This window comes from Corythoichthys intestinalis, chromosome 14 (genome assembly GCF_030265065.1).
Source record: "Corythoichthys intestinalis isolate RoL2023-P3 chromosome 14, ASM3026506v1, whole genome shotgun sequence".
NCBI lineage: Eukaryota > Metazoa > Chordata > Actinopteri > Syngnathiformes > Syngnathidae > Corythoichthys > Corythoichthys intestinalis.
In genome coordinates this window covers 45,894,160-45,916,869 of record NC_080408.1, presented here as the reverse complement: position 1 = coordinate 45,916,869, position 22,710 = coordinate 45,894,160, and the positions used below count along the sequence as shown (strand labels likewise).

The 22,710-nt window shown below is 39.2% G+C and overlaps 1 protein-coding gene across 1 annotated transcript in view; it reads right to left on the bottom strand.

Moving 5' to 3' along the window:
- Positions 1-20,856, bottom strand: part of ak5 (adenylate kinase 5) — a 78,724-nt gene extending 57,868 nt beyond the window's left edge. Inside the window, exons 1-3 of the mRNA XM_057856651.1 lie at positions 20,612-20,856; positions 17,810-17,996; positions 6,542-6,709 (exon numbers count right to left, since the gene is read on the bottom strand). Of these exons, the coding sequence (XP_057712634.1) occupies positions 6,542-6,709; positions 17,810-17,996; positions 20,612-20,671 (415 nt within the window). The 5' untranslated portion in view covers positions 20,672-20,856. The remainder of the gene's footprint in view (positions 1-6,541; positions 6,710-17,809; positions 17,997-20,611) is intronic.
- Positions 20,857-22,710: the final 1,854 nt, after the last annotated feature.

Below are 22,710 nucleotides of genomic sequence, written 5' to 3'. Positions count from 1 at the left end.
GTCACGGCACGTTTTTACATTGAAAAAAATCTCGCAGCACACCACAAACCAAAAATGTTCCAAGATTACTTTCTGTACAGTATCTTTAATTATAAAATAATTTCTCAATATTTATACTTTGGGCTATTTCTAGAGTGTGAAACTTGAGCCTGTTTAGATGAACACAAAGCCGATAGATATCCTGGCAGGAATAGAAGAAAGACATACAAGAAGCTTTTGTTCAACAGCTCTCAGTCTGTTTTTTTTTATTTTTTTTATGGCAGTTAGGCTAGAAAAGCTCAGAATTATCAGACAGAGGAACTTTAGAGATGTCTATAACGACATCAGGGCCGAGCATCTCGCTGTCAATGGCTTTGCACAGCAGGCAGGTAGGATTAATGTTTCTGCCACAGTGTGGGACTTTTTGTATTTAGCAACAAGCTCAGCAACAAGGTTGGGGTGGCTTTGAGGGCTTTCTCATTTACCTTAGCACTTTTTCTCAAAAAAAGTTGCCCTTTTCTCTGTTTTATGACAGCCAACAAAATAGTCCACCGACTTGTTTTGAAGCGACGGGTGTTTCTTTTTGAGATGACGTTTAAGCTTGCTTGGCATCATGGCGCTGTTAGATAGCTACGCGTGTCGGGTTAAAGAAGTGCTCAGATTTCTAGCCATCGCCACCTTGCTGTCCTCGAAAATGTGTTGGAATGAAACAGAGGGGTAGGATTCATAGTCGTCACATATGGATAAAATGGAAAGGACACTTTCATGTATATCGACACTTGACGAGTCTAATCAAATGATGTACAGTAGATGTGCTAGGGTCCACATTGTCGCAGACAGCAAGGTGGCTGATGGCTAGAAATCCGAGCAGTTCTTGAACGCGACACGAGCAATACCTTGTTCATCTTCACACAACCGAAACCTTCTACCTACTCCTTCCTTCCTACTGCAACGCCGCCCGACAATGTTGAAAAAAAAAAAGCGATATTGGATAATTTCTCGCAGTACACCAACACTGTTGTAGCTCATTCTTACTGTGCAGACAGAATTACATGCTTTTATTTTGACTTGTCAACTTGTCATTTGTGTAATCGAGTGTACGCAATACTGCACTTAGCTCACTTTTGTGTTCACAGTCACATTTGTTCATTTGCCCCCTCCCAGTCAAAATGGATTAGACGTCTAGCACTGTCAGTGGCAGCCAATGAGTTAACAAGGAAGTAACCTAAAACTAACAGTTTATAGATATCAGTATCGGCATTTGAAAATCCTATATACTGTATGTCGACTTCCACTAAATACTGCCAATAAGGTCTTATACATTAGTTGAAATGAAAATTGACATCAAGCTTTGGTTTTTTGTTATGGGTGTGACAATATATCATTTACAGGTCACTTCTTGTTCATTTTAGGGCCTCTACATGTTACCTCCTGTTGATTTTGGGTCTCCTCCTCTTCATTTGGGGCATTCTTGAGTCACTTCCTTTTCAGTAACCCAAAATCAACAGGAATTGACCTGTAAATGTCCCAAAATCAACAGGAATGGACAATGAAAATGCCCCAAAAGGAAAAGGAAGTGACTGAAAATCAACAGAAAATGATGTGAGCTGCCCCAAAATTAATTCATTGCTTACCACTGACGGCCATAGACCTCTAATCTGTTTGAAGTGGAAGGTATGGCAGTGATTGCATCCTCCCACTTCAAACGGATTGGACATCTACTAGTGATAAACTCACTCCAATTCACAACAGAAGGATGAAAATAGCTTGTTTTTCTCTTTATGAGTTGTTTGGTAGAATATCCTAATCCTAATATCGACCCATGCATCAATAATTGTTGGATTGCTATATCGTGACCCTGGTATCGTGAGTCTATCGTATCGTGAGGTGACCCAAGGTTCCCACTCCTAGTTTGTTTGTAGGAAAGTACAGCTGTTCATATTTATAACATTGATGCATCCCCAACCTCTCCTTGTACTGCTAACCTTCTTCATTTGTGATATCAATGACGGGTTAATGTGGGGAATCTGATTAGGCCAGCGTCGATTCAACAAACTGAGTGACATGCAGCCAAGCAGAGCTAAGTAGAAGAAAACCGGAGAAGCTATTTTGAGCTCCTGCGCAACGTAAGTACATTTTCATTTAGATTCATTTAGCTGCTTGGAATAATAGAAGTGGCTCGTACCAGACAGAAAACATGATACGCAAGACAGTTTTCCAATGAATGGGTTGAACAAATATCTGTCCTCTGTTTTAGTGTGCTACTCAGTAGAAAGTAACTCTTTAATTGATCAGGGGCGGACTGGCCATCTGTGGCTTCTGGAAAACCCAGAACGACCGGTGCTTCAGGACAGAAAGCGGCCGCCCTGTAGTGATGATCTTTTTTTCTTTTCATAATCTACTGTTCCCACATCCAGCCATCTAGGTGGAAGCAGTGCCCCTTTAACCCCATGATGCCATTTGTACCAAATTAGAAACATACCAGATCGATACAGCCCAAATGACTGTTTAAAAAAAATTTTTTTTTAAACCAACCGTATCTGCCCGTAGTCGCTAATTTCCATTATTATTATTATTTATTTATTTTTTTTCTATTATTTTATACTGTGACATGGCTCAGTAAATTTATACTGTGGCTTATAAATTTCCAAATAAATGATTCATATTGAATTTTCAATCATTGATTCAAATCAAACAATACAATTTCAGATGATGTTATTTGGACATGCGTAGTTTTATATTTCAACTACAGTGGAACCTCGACATTCGATCCTTTTGACCTCCAACAGAAAATTTGACTCGCCATTTGTTTGCTGTATGATGACATGCTCAAACAACTACGATTTATGACAGGGTCGCAATTTCATTGTTTTCCCGTAAGATGGACGCGTGGCAGATTTTCTTGTGGGAGAAATCAACATGGGTCCCAAGCAGTATGGTTTTGGCTGCCCTTTTAATTTTCATTTTAGTCTTGGTCTTTTGGACGATAAAACCTATTAGTCTTAGTCATATTTTAGTCATATCAAAATGTGTTTGTCTTCGTCTAGTTTTTGTTGACGAAAACTCAAGACTAATTTCGTCTAGTTTTAGTCGACATTTACCAAAAATGTTTTCGTCTGTAATATTGATAAAATTTTACTTGAAAAATACAGGTTTCCAACTATTTTGATTCACAGACGAGCACATATTGTAGCGTCTACGAGGACAACGCTAACTTGGTGATAATACACTCTCATCAGGAAAACAAGACATTATTTTCAATTAATTTTACCCACCTGGACGCCACGAACTGTATCTTAAAAAAAAAAAAAAAAAAAAAAAATCTGAGTTTAAGAGGACGCGCGCTGTTAGCATTAGCCCAATGCTAAAACTATTGCTATGCTAACATTACAAGTTACATTTAGTGTGTGATGATCACTCAGCACGGACCTTAAAGGCTAAAGCAACATTGCATTTTCTCACTGGCTAAGATAAGAAAACAAATCTTACTCTATGTGCAAGCCTACATTAAGACTGGAGACAACACGCTGGTGAATCGGGGGGAGGGAGGCGCAGCATCTCACATGAGTCACACAAACAGACACTGCTATGATGCAGGCTAACTACATATTAATATGTCACACATTGTGAACATGTGACGAAAACTATTGCGCATTTTCGTCTCGTTCTCGTCTCGTCAGACGAAAACTGGCATTCATCTCGTTATGTCTTAGTCTCCCGAAACACATTTTAGCTCGTTATCGTCTCATCATCATGATGAAAAAAGTGGTTGTTGGCGAACAACAACACTGGTCTCAAGAAAGTTAGTGCGGATAGTGAAAAAAGGCAAAAGTTGACACTTAACATTGAAATTATGATGGAAATAATAGAAAAGTAGTGTGCGTGTCGGTGAACTGGCTCGACAATACGGCCGGAATATGTCTACGATCTCGACGGTCCTCCTCCATCCTCCGTTCGCCAGTCTTTATCAGTGAAGGTGACAATTATTATTATTGTGACATCGACAAGGATGTCACCAGCAGTGTTGTAAATCTTACTTTAAAAGAGTAATTACTTAGTTACCATTGACTTCTCCCAAAAAGTAATTGAGTTAGTAATTCAGTTACCTCAACGTAAGAGTAGTTACTCAGCAAAGTAACTGACATTACTTTTCATGTTCTACACGTTATTACATGATCCATTCTATAATGTCCTTCATATCAAATATTAACTGACTGAATTGAACTGTCTTTTTCATTCTCCAAAAAACATAGGTCATCCTTTCTAAATAATTTCACCTTTATAAGAGTGTAATGGTATATAAACTTTAACTTTCAAATACTTTAAGAAAAAAACCCTTTTTGTTTTTCCTATTGTACTGAACCCGCACCAAACTGTGACCCCCGTACCAAGGCACGTACTGCACCGTGATTTGTGTGTACCGTCACACCCCTAACATACAGTATATATGGCGGAAAACACAGACTTTTCTTGCAACCCTCTTTAAAATAAACTGCTCTATTTTAAGCCAAAAGAACTGTTGTGTTTGATAGGCCAATATGTCTATATGCTGCCATAGCAGATTCACTATTTCTAATTTGTCCGTTTTACCCTGGAAACCTCCATTTACAGATGTCGCGCAACCGCTTTTATTTCAACCCAGCCATAAAAAGAAGGTAAGTAATTATATTTATTATTCAAAATGTCTGTCATTTATAGCTTAGAATAATTAATTGATGTCTAATATTTTGTTTAAAAAAAAAAAAAAAGTTAAAAAATTTATTCACTCACATATTTTAAACTTTTAAACAAATTCCGTCACAATGAAAAAAATGGCGTCTGTAAATAAGTCATGGATATCTAACTCATAACTATCACTAAATTGTAATTTTTTGTTACTGTCGCATTTTCCCTGATATGTTAGATGATAAATAATCGATCCAAACAAAGAAAAATTGAAAAAAAAAAGTTTAAAAGGGTAAATACATGAAAAAGAGCATCTCGACCACTCCTTGATGTCTGCGATTTCCTCATCAGATCTCTTGTTAGATTACCATGTTTCACCCATAAAATCCCCCAAAAATCAGGCTGTGGCCATTCAGATCTGTGTCTTGACACTCGGTGATACATGCTACATGGATTTTTTTGGATCGAAGCAAGGTGTGTATGCAATAATATCTCGTTAAAATCATGGCGTCTTTAATTATGCTTTCACATGCTCTCATCTCCAGTTAGGGTTTCGCTGTTTAATTTTTTTTTTTTTTTTAAATGCCCTCCTGTTTAAAATTCTTCATCCCCCAGAAAATTGAGATTTGAAGCTTTCCAATGATGTATCACACGTGCATATCGGACAATTTTAAAATGTGGCCAAATTGGGAGTCTGTGTCTCTCAGACATTTCTCGCATTGTCAACCAAATTGTAGTAACGCACGCCTTTACATGCTCAGTAACGGTAACGGAGTTGCAAAGATGGGAAAGTAATTAATTCGATTACTCACTACTGAAAAAAATAACGCCGTTAGTAACGCTGTTATTAGCAACACTGGTCGCCAGTTTCATCAGGTTTTTAATCATTTATTTCAGAACTTGTGCAACACAACACAGCTATTGTCCGTTGTTGCCGACGCCAACAACAACCAAACATGAAAAGACTAAGTAAAAAAGTCCCAGTCTTCCGCGACTTTTTCAATCTCGTTAGTCACATGGTTTGTTCGAGAACAGCATGCAAAACACAACCGCCACATTAAAGCCTGAGTCATTACATTATAATAATTATTATTATTCCAATTTGTATTTATAATTTATTTGTTTTGCTATGTGTAATTATTATTTGTAATTGTACCCGCAGTGTTTATGAGGGATTTAGCATAGGTTTTTGGGCTGTGGAACGAATTAAACGATTTATAATTTATTCTTACGGGAAAATCCCACTCGACATACGACCATTTTGACTTACAAACCAGGTCCTGGAAATAATTAAATTCGTATGTAGAGGTACCACTGTATTCAAGTGAAGTATTTCAAATTGAAGTGTAGCATTTCAGATTCAGCGTAGAAATTTAATTTCTGTAGGCACACATATCAGTCGTGCAATGCATATAACATCGGTCTACAACATTTTGGTCAATATAAAAATAATGAAAACGGTTGAATCGTATTTGCTGTTGTGACATGGATTGGACAATAAAAGAGTTTAGTACTGGTTGGCTAAATCATTCAAGATGTTTAATGTTAAAGTTTGATTACAAAGATAAATTAGTAATTATATCAGTTTTACAAGTTGCTACTGTACATTTGACATAAGATGGATATATCAGTGTGTGCCACTGCTTAAGAAATGCTGTATGTCTACATTCATGCATTTTGTCCACTTCCAAAACACCAAGATTTATGCAATATATTGAAAACAAAGCTCTTGCCAACACGATTATATTCTGAAATGGTAGACATATTTTTTCGGTAGATATGTTAGAATGTTAGATTTTTAATCCGAATTTGCAACCGTTACCATAATTATGCCAAGTATTGTTAGTTGCAGTCGAAGATAAATCGCACAAACAATGTGAGCATGTTTGTAATTTACCGATAACGAGGATGACTTTAGGCCTCGGCCTGGATGGATCAAACACTTCATACTCCTCGATGAGTTCGGCTGTCTCCGACAGGTCTGAGTCGCTCTCGATGGAGAACTGGCTGATGGGGGGAAGGCGCTCGTAGCGTCTGTATGGGAAATTGGGACTGTCGGGCATCACTGTCAAGCACACACAAACACACACATACCGACAGAATAATTGAGTGTGAGGGCAACAAGGTCATCACAGTGATATTGTTGCAAATGTGACGAGCAGATTAAGAGAGCACCGGTCTGATTTGATATTGATTTTGAGAGCAGCAGTTCAGTCCGTGCAGAGCATTTTTTTCTGCCTCTAGTTATTATCAGTCTTTGACCGAGATGTTTCCCTGAGATGTTTCCCTGGTTGTGTTGCTGAGAGATAAGCATTACAGGTTTGTGTTCAATATTGTTAATATTAGATCAGCATCTTGTGTTTTTGAAATTGGTGTTCAATTTTAGACCGCGCGGAGGGAGGTCTCAAGCTCTCGCTTACTTTGTTCTTGTTTTGACACTAACTCAAATTACTATTCCCCAGAATGAAATTTGGTTGTGATATTCTAGGTATTTATCTGAAAACAATGACCCGTGTGAAAAAGTGTATTTTTCATCTTCAAAGTGGACACGCCCCCAGTGATCATGTGGTTCAGCGGTGTGATGCCAGCGAAGTCACTGTCAACATTGCTTTTATCGTCCAAAAACTGCGAGTGATCTTCACCATAATTCGTGTGTTCATCTCTCGCTTATTCCTTTGACCTTAGAAAATATCTAAACGATAAGATTATCTACGTATTCACTATATGAGAAATTATAATGAGGAAGTTCGCACCTCTACATAAAGGCGAAGGATAGCATTTTTGCGCACACTGCGTCATGGTATTGCTGGATAAGTAATAGAGTTGTATATCATCAATTTCATGACGATACGAGATATTATTTTGATATTTTACAATATTTTCTGAAAAAAAGAAATTTTGATGTTTTTCGACAGTTTTGTTTATGAATCATTTAGGGATGTCCCTGATCCAATCACGTGATCAGAAATCGAGCCCGACAACGTCAATCACAAAATTGGGTCGGCCGTCTATCGCTGTCAATGGCAGTGAAACATGACCACTCAATTCCAGCTTTCCCAGTTCAAATAAATTTGATGACTATCGCTGTCAATTGGAGGGAATTAGTTAAGGGCTAAAAGCAACAAAATAATCCAGAGGGACAATTAGGTATGAGCACGTAATTTTTAGGAGATCAGAATCAGTTGAAACACATTGGGGTTGTAGGATATTTATTTAATAGAGATGGACAAGAATATTGTCAAAACAAACCCCCTGAAAGTATGTTTTGTAATAAATGATTAAAATACAGGAATAAATTGCCGAGGGATTGGATCGGTACTCGGTATCGGCAGATCCTCAAAATCAGGTGACTCAAACATGGGTGCAAAAATATGTGATCAGGAAAGCCCCGCAAAACATTTCACATAATTGAATGGAAACCATTCTTTTCAACAAAATGACATCAAAAAGATGATATTCATCAATGTTTTGTGTTTTGATTGATTTCGATTTGATTAAGCTAAACCATACATTCCAGATTGATTGTTACACGCCTTATAAGTACCATCCTGAATATTTTCAGAGATTGAAGTAGGAATAAATAAAGATGTGCACACTTCTGTCGCGGAATGTCATTCGCTGCGCTAAGTGCCTATGTTTGCGTGGACAAAATTTTCTTAATCCAATGAGTTTTCTGATTAAAATGATCGGATGCTCGGTTTTCATGGACACTAAAAACATTGATCTAATTAAAACTTTAATTGTTGATGCATTCTGCTTTTGACATATGCAGATTGACCAAATATACTCGAAATAGTAATAAAAGTAGAAGCTATACTGACTTTTGTGTTAAAAAAAACATTGCTCTGCCCATTTCTACTTTAAAAGTTAACGTCATTTCATGTATTTTCCCCCATTTTTTCTACCGTTAAGTCCATCAAAAGTTTTAAGATCTTTTAATACCTCCATCGATGTGGTCACCTCTTATACAGAGTTGAGTCTGCCGCCTACTATCTTGTGTGAATAACAGAAACGCATTTACTGACATCACAAAAATGTGCGGTAAGACAGTTTGTTCTGAAATTTTGTAATAAAATGTTTTCATGCACGCCGATTGGATTATCACCTTACATAAACCACCGCTCTCGTTAGGAATAGAATATTGATCGGAATGGGCTGGATTGGGTTAGAACGTTCCGAATAGAATGCGTACATGAAGCACTTTTATTCCGATTAGGTTTTTAATCCGATTGAAAGTGTCCATGTAAACGTAACAAATGCGTCAATTTCACCTGGGAGAACTGAAAAAGCTGACAAGGCAGGACAATGTCTACTGTATACTGTACCTATATCTACATATGTATTAGTGATTTATAATGAAGAGAACTGGAATTGATTGGCAACCGGTTAAAAATCTAACACCTCGCGACCCGTGTGAGGATAAGCGGTACAGAAGATGAACGACTCAGTGAAAGAGAAGCATTCAGTGTTTCGCTTTTGTGCTAAAAATCTATTCCTCTTGAATTATGTGACAAGCATTCACACAGATATGACATATCTGAAAAGACGTTTGTCTTCTACTAGTTATTATAATTTGGGCCCAAGCACTGAGATACAAAGCCCCTATTGAAATCATTTGTTCTCTTCTTATTATCAGCACCCAGCACCAGTGCAATTGACTGAAACGAAATCTGCCGCGCATGTTGATCACGACAGCACAAAAATGAATGTGAACCACCGCTTTGAATTACTGGAGAAGTTTGGCCCTTTTTGGCTTGAAGGTGCCATTCGGGGACATTTGGCAACTTCATGGGTTCCATAATTGGAGGATATCTTACATACCAATGCCACCCTTTAAATTTTAAATTATCCACATAGGAGTTTTTTTTTTTTTTTAAAAGAGGGGATTCAGAGTAAATTTATTTGTCCTACAAGTAAAAAAAAAAGGAAAAACTGCTTAAAATTATTTTTAAAAATAACAAATAAATCTGGAGTACCTCCTAAAGTGCATTTTCCCTCTTGTCCCATCCCATCTTTGATCAAATTGAATCTGCAATAAAATAATTAAATTGAAATTTAAATGACATTTTTGGTTTGCCCTGTAACTATCGAAACATTTGTTTTAATAAACACGCAACCATGTTACTATAACCTTTTTATCATGGAAGACAGAAGTCAACATTTTTTCAAATTTATGTCCTCCTATTTTTCATATTTTTATAGCTTTGATTACACCTACAGGCAACCATTACCTGCGTACACACTTAGTCAAAGGTTTTCAGACACGTACCCATTCAGGAGCAGTGGTGGAATGTAATGACGTAAAAGTACTTAAGAACATTTTTTAAATTACATATTTTTACAATACATATACAGGTATTGATTTTACATCTTATAGTATGTGCTTTTTTACTTTTACACTACATTTTACAGCAAATAATGCAGACTTTTTACTCCAATACTTTTCAAATTGTCGCCTCTGTTACACCTTACTTTTGTTTGTAACAACTAGCCCTTATACCCTATAACCCTAACCCTAAACAACTAACAACTAACCCTTCTCATTGTGAATTGATAGTTTCGTTTGCATGCCTCCGGCGCAATCAATAGGCTCTGTACAACTATACAGTAATGGACCACTAGAGGCAGCAACACGAGTAGAAGCAAGATTAGGCAGGTGAACAAGATATTGACTAATGAAAGCCAACAGTGAGAGCAGCACGCCTTCAGATAAGTGCTGCACAATCTTGTACAGTAGGTGGGGGTATGCACCTGGTAGTTTCTTGGAATCCGCCACTAAACTTGTTTTTTTTTTTTTTTTTAGCTTCTTCTGTTTAATGCACAGTAAATTTTATTTATATTTACATTCTGCTCAGTTTTAAATAAAATTGAGCAGTCAAGGAATTTTCTGGTTCTGTCTTTGAATATTGGCTCAGATCTCTGTATATGGCGGAAAAAACACAGACAAGACTGAAAAAGCAGTTTCTGCATTAAAAGTTACTGTGCATTTTCTCCGTTATGTTAATGACAAATAATCGATCCAAACAAAGAAAAATTGAAAAAAAATGTTTAAAAGGGTAAATATATGAAAAAGAACATCACGGCCACTCCTTGATGTCTGCGATTTCTGCATCGCGACCCTTGTTACATTACCATGTTTCACCAATAAAATCCCCCAAAAATCCAGCTATGGCCATTCGCAGGGGCGGACTGGTCATCTGCAGCTTCTGGAGGATCACAGAACAGCCGTTGCTCTGGACAGCTGGCAGCAGCCTAACATACATCACTGTTTTTATCCCAGTTATCCTGTATGATTATCTAGAGTTTGCATCCAATCCGACAGGTGGCAGCAGTGCGCCTGGCTATTAACTGGAAGTTTTCCAAACAAGCGCAGGGCAAGTAAGTAGGGATACAGAGGGTTACTCCTCTAGGTATGTTGGCAATTGTTATCCACCAGGTATCTACATTTTAAATGAAATAAATGGCAATTAAAGGGTTAGTGCCAGCTAGTCCATGTCACCGTTTGCAATCGTGTCAAGTTTCAGTATGCTAGTCTTACTATCCCTCTCCTAAGAAAAATATTTTAGCTGTAAAACAACATATGCACACGCAGCAGCAATATTAATTCAGAAGAAATATAGTCTCCTGCCTTTTTCTGGTTCTACATAGACATCCTGAGAGTGTTCTGTTCATTTCTCAGTGAGTATTCAAGTTAAAATGTATCATTAAAGCCTCTTTTCATTGTAATTTATCATAAACCATACCACGTTTTTTGTGCTTCAGGCAGTCTCCTGCCTTTTCTGGTACTACATTAAGACCTGGACTGTGCTGTTAATTTCTCAGTGAGTATTCAGGTTAAAATGTATAATAACACAATGAAATTGCACGAACGCACGAAATTGATGCATTTTACAATAAAATGTAAAAAAAAATTCTCCTGAGAGGGTCTGTGTTTCCCTTCGTACAGCGATTCTTGTAGAATAAACAAATATTTCAGAATTTAAATATTTTTGTCCAATATTTAGCAGCAGCAACTGCTAACTAAAAACTAGATTCTACTCCTGAGAAAAAGCTAACTTTAGAACAGACTAGTGATTATGACAAATATTGTAAATAGCAAATACCCCCCACCCCAAAAAAAACGATTATTTTTTTTTACCATTGATCTGTAAGATTAACTAATCATGCCTTCAATAGTTTATTACCTATTAGTGATGAATATGGAGCAGAAAATCTAATTATCTTACAAGAATAATAAGCCAAAATGTCCTCCATTTCTGGACTGACACTCATACTGGAAGTAGAAATGACCATTGTACAGCCTTCTCAAAACAAACAAACACTATAATTGGCTCGACAACAACAGTGTTTGAATTGCAAATTCCACCCTCATTTTTTGCATTCGAGCCAGAGCCGAAATACGCAAACTAATGAAGCAGGCGTCATTCCGTGTTAATCATTAAACCCTGAGCAAAATCAAACATGACATCTTTGTATACATCTTCATAATATATAATAATAAAGCATGGTTGCATTGGCCCTCGGAGGACATCGCCGAGCATGTTGCTTTCTGTCTGTTGTGATTTATGGGCTCCGGCACGTTTCCGAAGGGATTAAATCACAGCACAGATGGGCTCCAGACTGGAACTCAGTAAAAATGCATTTAGCTCTCTAATCTCAACAAACTTTACAAAAATCTTGTGGTTGATTTCATAGTGCTTTCTAAGTACAGAACCAATATAAACACCATACGGGTGGATTTGGATTCAATTTTTTTTTTTTTTAATTTAAAGTTAACGTCCAATCCCTAACCCTCACAATCAAATTGGTTTGGTACTACAGAAATATTATAGAAGAATCTCGACTCTTCTTTGTCTATTATTGTCAGGTTTTGTGGGCGAGCAGGCGAGAAACAATGTGTGGGTGGACCCAAACGCAGAGAACCAGGGAGGGCAGGCAGGGTGGTGTTAACTCAAAAATGTTCAATCAAACTGACCAAAACTCAGACGCTATAACAAAATATTGGGTACAACAATAAACATACTATGAATCAGGAACCCTGCAAGGATGGGGGCCCGGGAACACACATCTGACAAGCAAAGACTGAAAATAGGGATCTTAAATAATTGATAATAATTATACATTTTATTTCTAGAGCGCTTTTCAAGCCACACAAAGACTCTTCACAAGAGAGATGGATTCACAGTACGAACAAACAATTAAAAAAAAAAAAAAAAAGGGATATTAAAAAGATAAAAGATTAAAAGCACAATAAAGAGAAGTAAAGATATAACAGAGCTAGGGATCATGGTGGGTAAGAAAGAGTGGGTAAGAAAGAGTGAACAGGTGTGTTTTGAGTCTGGATTTGAAAAGTGAAAGGGTAGATATACTGCGAAGATCAGGGGGTAGGGAGTTCCAGAGCTGGGGGGCACACTGACTAAAAGCTCTGGAACCAAAAGTGGAGAGACGGACACAGGGGACAAAAAAGGGGGAGGATAGTTGAAGAGCGAAGTGGATGGGGTGGATGTTTAAACAGAGTAGATTGCAAAGGTAGGGAGGGGCCAAGCCATGGAGTGCTTTGAAGGTAATGATGAGGATCTTGTAATTGATTCTTTATTTGAAGGGAAGCCAGTGAAGTTGACGAAGAATGGGGGTGATGTGGTGTGTGACGGGGGTCCGAGTGATGAGGCATGCTGCTGAGTTCTGGAGGAGCTGCAGTTTTTGGATGGACTTGTTTGGAAGGCCAAAGAGCAGTGAGTTACAGTAATCGAGCTGGGAGGTTATTAGACTACAGACCAGGGTGGAAGCGGTATGGCGGGTGAGAGAAGGGAGGAGATGAGAAATATTGTGAAGGTGGAAATAGGCTGATCTGGTGATGCTGTTGATATGTGACCGGAAGGAGAGTGTGCTGTCGAGGATGACATGAATACACAGACATGGGGGAACAAGACAATGAGGAACAGGTGGGTGACATGAGCAGTGTTGGAACTAATGCCCTTATATTCGTTACGTTTCATAACGAAACTACTTTTTGCTGTAACTTCTAACGTAACTCTTTACATTTTCTCATTCTATAACAGCCCTACAATTATTATAAGAGCGTTACCCAATAAGGGTTCCTGATGTTGCGTGAGTGTATCTGTCATTCCACAGACGTCTCTGCTGCTCTCTGTGATGTTCTCTCTTGACAGATTTGTGCTCCCATACTAGCCTCAGAGTCCACATGGCTCTTCTCACTCTTACATGAACACAGCATGTCCCAGAAGAGGTTACTGATTGGATAACGTAGGGTAAGATATCAGGGTAAGCCAATCAGAGACAGTCTGATAGAGTAGGGCGTGTCTCGTTGACGATGTCTTCAGTTTATTATTATTTTGTATTATTATTTTATTTACTTCATATTGCACAGGATGGGTGTGTATTGCCTCATATTTGGCGATACGATTCGTATCAAGATTTACAGGTAACGTTTTGATCTCGATTAATCCTGATACTACACTTAAAGACGATTATTCTGATGTTTGTGTACCAATTTAGAAATAAAAATCAAAATGGTTATTAGTACATTATTATAATTACTATTATTATTATTATTATTACTATTACTTTTAAACCTGTCCTGTTCAGCTGTTTGACACGGAGAATGGAAGTCTAAGTGCCCGGTTGGTCTGAACAGTTTTAATGTTTCACATTGAGAGTATGGCGTACTCCCATTGTGATCATTCAACATACCTTGTTTATTATGACAAAGCATCGAGCAGGAAGGGGTTATGGGGGAACAGAAGAAAAGAAACATAGGAGAAGAAAGAAAAGAAACAAACAACAACAAGAAATACATTGAACATCTACACTAACTACTAATGTGTTGGTGCTATCGTCAGGTAGATTTATTTCTGGTTGACACCATGCCCACATGTTGACCAGGGAAAGCGAGGGAGTAGGGGAGTCTATAAGCTAAGTGGTTGAAAGGGGTAGAGTGTACACAAATCAGCTCTGTGGTCTTGAACCCAGTAATCGTGTGAATCCCTTGTGAGTGTAAGCCCATTGGTGACCGACCCTATGCTGCCCCACCGCCCCTCCCAGCACCGGGACCCCCCCACCCGAGTGCGCCCTATCACATCCTGCCGCACGCGAGCCCCACCAAGCGCGCGACAGCCAAGCAGACGAGCGGAGACACCACGCGGGCGCCAACCCAGGGCCACGGCCCCCACCCAGCCAGCCTGGGGGGGGGGGGGGGGGGGAGTTCAACGCAGCCCATCCCTCCTCCCGCAGCCCAGCAAAGGAGCCATAGTCCCCCCACAGGATCCAGGGTGGTCCCCCGGGCCACCCGCGCACCCATCAACCGGGCTTTAGGGATGGCACCACCAAATTATTTATTTCATGCTGCTGGGAGTGTATAAAGCAGTTCAGGTTTGAACTGCTATTAGTACATTAGACATATGTACATTTATATCAATTCTTCCTGAAACCTCATCCAGCACTCAAGTAAACATGTTTTTGTTTTACGTTTGAACAACATATGCTTTCACTATATCATTTTCTGTTCTTATTAGTGCAAACGTTTCGTCCAAACTTGTTTAAATGCAGGATTCTAAATACTCCATGCCTCAGTATTTGCAAAGTCAAAAGGAGCCCAAATTTCAGACTTATCAAAGGACTAATCCGAGCAATCACTAGACAGCGACGTACACAAATCTCTACTCGGAGTAGTCTAATGTTGTTGTTACTTCAGCTGACTGCAAGGCAATGCAGCTGTGCACTGCAGCCTACTGGACGGGAGTAGAAGTGCAGCCAGTGAATTGTTTATTTCCACAAAAAGACACTTGTAAGGATCGATACAGAGGGATTTTTAATCCATACGTGAATTGCGTGACATAATATCGCAATGTATCACAGAATGGATTTTTTTAAACACCCCTATTGCACAGTAACATTTGTCTTGAAGGCAAGTTTACAAAACTAAAGATGCCCGTCAAATGTTTGCATTATTTATTGTTCCATTACATTTTACAGTGTCATAGGTGGGGGTTGTCTTTTCTCTTACTGTATTACTGAACAACAAACGCTTTTTAAAATCGAGAGGCTGCTGACTAGTTGACTCACAAGGAGCAGACACAAACAGGGCGATCGTATGTATGTGTGTTAGATTTAACTCTGGTATCCGAAGGAGGGCGGGGTCGCCACTGACAGGTGACCGCGATGGTGACGCATGTTAGTGCACACCGGGGTCTGATTGCAGTACGAATCAACAGCACTTGTCACCAGCATGACCCCACTGGTAAGCCACTTCATGTTTATGTATTAAATTCATGCCATTTGTGTTAGATGCCTGTTTGATTGATCACTCCTTTTAAATATCTACTTTGCTTAGTGTGGGTGACGCCACATTGATAGTTCACTGTTGTCCGAGCCAAGTGAGAAATCACCTACAGGATACTAGCGTTAAACAATAGCATGGGCAATGTAAGAAAGTTGACTTACAAATGGGGCGATGTCCATGTTGCAATCTTGGTACTCTCCTAACTTCCAATTGTCACAGTGTGTGTCTGATTATGTTGGACATGTACACTATGACAAAAGTGATTACACCCCTCGCATTTCTGCGGATATTCAAGTATATCTTTTCATGGGACGACACCGACAAAATAACACTTTGACACAATGAAAACTAGTCTGTGTGCAGCTTATATAATAGAGTTGATTTATTTTCCCCTCAAAATAACTCAAAATATAGCCATTAATATCTAACCCCCTGGCAACAAAAGTGAGTACACCCCTTAGAAACTACATTCCTAAATGTCCAAATTGAGTAGTGCTTGTCATTTTCCCTCCAAAATGTCATGTGACCGTTAATGTTACTTGGTCCAGGTGTGCATAGGGAGCAGGTGTGTTCAAATTTGTCGTGCAGCTCTCACACTCTCATACTGGTCACTGAAAGTTCCAACATGGCACCACATGGCAAAGAACTCTGAGGATCTTAAAAGACATATTGTTGCGCTACGTGAAGATAGCCAAGGCTATAAGAAGATTGCCAACATCCTGAAACTGAGCTGCAGCACAGTGGCTCAGATCATCCAGGATTTTAAAAGAGCAGGGTCCACTCAGAACAGGCCTCGGGTGGGTCGTCCAAAGAAGCTGCGCGCACGTGCTGAGCATCACATCCAAATGCTTTGAAAGATCGTCGCAGGAGTGCTGTCAGCATTGCTGCAGAGATTGAAAAGGTGGGGGGGTCAGCCTGTTAGTGCTCAGACCATACGCCGCACTCTACATCAAATTGGTGTGCATGGCTGTCACCCCAGGAGGAAGCCTCTTCTGAAGACGGTACACAAGAAAGCCCGCAAACAGTTTGCTCAAGACATGTCAACAAAGCACATGGATTACTGGAACCATGTCCTATGGTCTGCCTACAGTCAAGCATGGAGGTGGGAATTTCATGGTCTGGGGCTGCATGGGTGCTGCAGGTGTTGGAGAGTTACATTCCATTGAGGGAAACATGAACCTCAACATGTACTGTGAAATACTGCAGCAGAGCATGATCCCCTCCCTCCAGAAACTGGGTCGCAGGGCAGTGTTCCAGCATGACAATGACCCCAAACACACCTCCAAGATGACCACTGCTTTACTGAAGAGACTGAGGGTAAAGGTGAGGGACTGGGCAAGCGTGTCTCCAGACTTGAACCCAATAGAACATCTTTGGGAAATCCTCAAGCGGAAGGTGGAGGTGCGCAAAGTCACAAATATCCAGCAGCTCCGCAACGTTGTCACGGAGGAGTGGAAGAGCATTCCAGTGGCAACCTGAGAAGCTCTAGTCAACTCCATGCCCAGGAGAGTGAAGGCAGTTCTGGATAATAGCGGTGGCCACACAAAATATTGACAGTTGACATGTTGTATGTTAGTATTGACAACTTTTACTAAGGGGTGTACTCACTTATGTTGCCAGGGGTTTAGCTATTAATGGCAATATTTTGAGTTATTTTGAGGGGAAAATAAATTAACTCTATTTTATAAGCCGCACACAGACTACTTATCATTGTGTGAAAGTGTCATTTTGTCAGTGTTGTCCAATGAAAAGATATACTTAAATATCTGTAGAAACGTGAGGGGTGTACTCACTTTTGTGATACACTGTACAAGACTCGCTCGGAATTCATTCTTTGAGAAAAAGGCTTAGATGACATCTCCTCACCGTTTCTTAAGAGTGAGCGACGCGACTGTCCGCCGTTGATTGGCGGCAAGGGCTTCTTCTCCTGACCCACAAACGTGTCCCACCGCACCTTGTCCGGTCCGCCCAGCTCCCGCACTTTTTTCAGGCAGACCTCCAGGTAGTCCACGGGGTCATCGGGTCGGTGGTACATCAAACCCGTAAGCAGGCTCTATAAGGTACAGTGAGAAAGTCATGCGATGGATTTATCTCGGCGCTCTTAAATAACAGTCAAATGTTTGAGATTGCTGGCTTTTATTACGCAATTGCTTATAAGTGAGGACTAATTAAGAGCGTGAGCCCATTTGCTACACGCCTCCAGGAGTATGAATGGATTTCATTATTATCATTATATTTGCTTCTTCTTCTCTTAGCAGCACTAAAAATTGAAACTGTGAATTTCAAGGGCGTAGGTTTGGTCTCAACATTGGTAGGGACGATATAACAGCATAACCTGCATGCATACTTATTGCTGGGGACTAGACATTAATAAGACCAAACAGAATATTGAACGGGGGTCAGGGCTACATTTCTCACTAATACAAACCTAAATTATTGATAGGCTAAATGATCAACGCAAAAATAAATCTGTATGGACCTATACTAACTTATATGTGTATTGGTTCAGGTGATACAATCGATTCAAACCTTTGTTTTCAAAAACTACTAAAGAATCTGAATCTAAGATATCCAAGGACCGATCTACATCTGAGGCATACTAGCCAACCCCAAGACTCGGATCAAAGTAGTCTCATAAAATTCTGATGTGTGATTTTATTTCACAGATTTTCCTTTCATGTCAATTCATGTTCATTAATGTCAGTGTCCGCCTGAAGTTGACCCATTGTTGGATAGCTTCATTTTTTTAAATAAAGGGACATGCACTCTAAAGCCACAGTGTTGCTTTACCGTAATGCATATAATGCAAACAATGATCCAAATGAAGGACGGCTAGCTTGACTTTGTTGTTTCTTATTGAGGCTGCCTTGACTGCAGTTGTTTTTCAGGTTAGCAAGTTCACACAGTTTAATGTTATGCTAACTCGGAAGCAGGTCAAACTTTCAGTAGCAAAATTAGTGGTGTTTCCCCTATCTCCACAACATTGACGTCTTTTTACATTACATACAGCGGCTGCTGCTGGCCGAAAAAAATATTCTAATATCACGCTTCTACATGAACCCTAACCCTTTGTGGTGGGATGGTGGGGGTCAAGTCATCAGCCAATCAAACATGAGTTTGGGGGGGGGGGCGGAGGACTGGCTGGCACATTCAGCAAGTGAAAAGGGATAAATGTAAGTCTGAACATAATGAAAATAATTCACTTAATAATGCTAGGGTCTCTATTCTATCCGCACAACATACAGTATGGGAAGACAATCTAAATTATCTACAAAACTGAACTCATTATATAATGCAAATAAGGTTGCTTAAAAGTTGGTGGGGACAATTTGAGCATCCTAAAAAGTTGGTAGTGTTATGTCCCGACCATCTCTATGCAAACCTTGGTGAATTTGAATGTCTGCAAGAAAAAAATACTTAATCACCAGAAATCTGTAAAATTACATTTTTGCACAATTCAAGCTTATTCATGAACGAGTTTTAGGGTGGCGTCATGCGAAAATAAAAATGCTAGATCATTAAAGATGTTAATAGAAAAGCTAACATGCACAAAGTTATTATAGTTTAGTCTCATGAGTTGATGACTTTTTATAAACTTTTTATTGACTGACGTTTGCTTTTGGAAGTGAAAAGATAAAGCCACACTTAATAAAAAAAAAAAAAAAACAACAACAACAAAATACAGCGAATAAAGCGAGTTTACATGACTTAAAAATATTTTTTTACGCATTGGCTGCCATTGACGGCGATGGACGTCCAATCCATTGGAAGGAGGAAATATGACATTTTGAAAAGACAAGGTTGAAATGTTCAAAGGTATTTCAATGTAATGTAAATTCAATAAAACTGAAAATAAACATATAAAGATAAAGCCAAATCTCTCTGACAAGCCAAAAATTAACAAAACACCTCTAATTTTATTTGACGTAGAGAATTGTGACAATGTGTATGAGATACAAAAATGGTATTTTAAGACTTTTTATGAGCACAAAAGTCATAATTGTACTTAAAAATGAGGATTATGAAGATAATTAATATGGCAATATGAGAGCAAATTTGGAATTTTACTTGAAAAATGAGACTGGAATTATAGGAAACTTGCATGCAAATAAGCTCAAACCAACAGAACAAAGGAGTATTATGGCAGCAGTTAAATTCGAAACATAAAACTGCATTTAAAGAACCAAGCATTTTCAAGAGTGTGACACTGCGAGACTAAATCAGAATTTGACTATAAAAAGGCAATTTTGTGAATTTGAATAGTAGCATAACACTGTTCGACATAAGACAACCAAAATTGAAAATAAAAATAGTACAGTTATAAAAAAGTTGTTATATTAGATAGATATTTTCACAGGTCGAAATGATATCATCATGATCAATAGCTCTACCATCATGCTTATTGCAATACATTCATTTCTAGGTAATGGTAAGGTTGCATTACATAACAATCAAGTCAAAAAGATGATTAACAAGGAAAGTGAGGAACACTGTGTCCAACATGCATCACACTTAATAGGATTGTCAATTAAGCAAACACGGGCGCAAGCATGAAGATGGATGTGATTCACTTGAAGCATTCTATAAATAATCTCTCTCCAATGTCCATTTTTCCGGAAATGAAACATACATGTCATCCCCACCCATGCACGCGCCTCTGTGCCTCACCTCAAATAGTTGAGGTATCTCCCGCCGTGCCAGATACTCCTTGGCATCGTTGGTATTCATCGCTTCTGAGATTTGCAACTTGTTTGCCTTTGAATGGTCCGGTTTGATGTTTATTTTTTTTGTATGGTTTATTTTTTGCTCCTTGGCTATCCTCTCAAAGTCAGAGCGCCTCAAGCTCAGCGCATCGTGCCCGTATGCGTGCGCTCTACTCCCAGATTCCTGCAGGCGAAGCCGCGACGACGCGACACCCTCCTCCTCCTCGCTTACTCGCTCTTCCCTCTCTCTCCATCCTTTCACTTCCCCTCCTCCCTCATCTTCCTCACTGATGTAAATGTGAGACTCAGCTGTTCTAGTGGTTATAAAATATGAAAATGCTGTACATTTGTCAGTTTTTTCAAAGAGTACTGATGCCGTACCAAAAAAAGTAGTATTAAGGTTTCACATAGTTAACACTGTTTTACGTAACATCATGTTAAAAGTTGCTGATTATTACAGTGCTGGCCAAAAGCATTGGCACCCCTGCAATTCTGTCATATAATGCTCAATTTCTCCCCCAAAAATGATTGCAATTACCAATGCTTTGGTAGAAATATCTTCATTTATTTTGCTTGCAATGAAAAAACACAAAAGAGAATGAAAAACATTTTAAATCATTATCATTTTACACAAAACTCCAAAAATAGGCCGGACAAAAGTATTGGCACTCTCAGCCTCATACTTGGTAACACAACCTTTAGACAAAATAACTGCGAACAACCGCTTCCGGTATCCATCAATGAGTTTTTTTTTTTTTTTTTACAATACTCTGCTGCAATTTTAGACCATTCTTCTTTGGCCAACTGCTCCAGGTCTCTAAGATTTGAAGGGTGCCTTCTCCAAACTGCCATTTTCAGATCTCTCCACAAGTGTTCTATGGGATTCAGGTCTGGACTCATTGCTGGCCACTTTAGAGGCCTCCACTGGTTTCTCTCAAACCATTTTCTAGTGCTTTTTGAAGTGTGTTTTGGGTCATTGTCCTTCTGGAAGACCCATGACCTCTGAGGGAGACCCAGCTTTCTCACACTGGACCCTACATTATGCTGCAAAATTTGTTGGTAGTCTTCAGACTTCATAATGCCATGCACAAAGTCAAGCAGTCCAGTGCATGAGGTAGAAAAGCAACCCCAAAACATCAGGGAAACTCTGCCATGTTTGACTGTGGGGACTGTGTTCTTCTCTCTGAAGGCCTCGTTTTTCCCCCCTGTAAACTCAGGGGGAAAAAACGATGTTCATGACTTTTCCCAAAAAGCTCTACTTTTGTCTCATCTGACCAGAGAACATTCTTCCAAAACACTTTTGGCTTTCTCTGGTAAGTGTTGGCAAACTCCAGCCTCACTTTTTTATGTGTCTGGGTCAGAAGTGGGGTCTTCCTGGGTATCCTACCGTAGAGTCCCTTTTCATTCAGACGCCAAGGGATAGTATGGGTTGACACATCTAGGGAGGTTAGCCACATTGATGACACTGCGCACAGTAGACACAGGAACATTTAGGTCTTTGGAAATGGACTTGTAGCCTTGAGATTGCCCATGCTTCCTCACAATTTTGCTTCTCAAGTCCTCAGACAGTTCTTTGATCTTCTTTCTCTTCTCCATGCTCAGTGTGGTACACACGAGGACACATGACAGAGGTTGAGTTGACTTTAATCCATTTTAACTGGCTGCAAGTGTGATTTAGTTATTGCCACCACCTGTTATGTGCCACAGGTAAGTAACAGGTGCTGTTAATTACACAAATTAGAGACGCATCACATGATTTTTCAAAGGGTGCCAATACTTTTGTCCGGCCCATTTTTGGAATTTTGTGTGAAATGAAATTGTTTAATTTTTTCCCCCATTCTCTTTTGTGTTTTTACATTGCAAACAATATAAATGAAGATATTACTACCAAAGCATTTGTAATTGCAATCATTTTCTGGGAGAAATTGAGCATTATCTGACAGAACTGCTGGGGTGCCAATACTTTTGGCCAGCACTGTAACATGTTTTTACACGATTATTATCACGTAACATCATGCATAAAGGTGATGATTATTATATATCATATTAACTTCACTACACTTG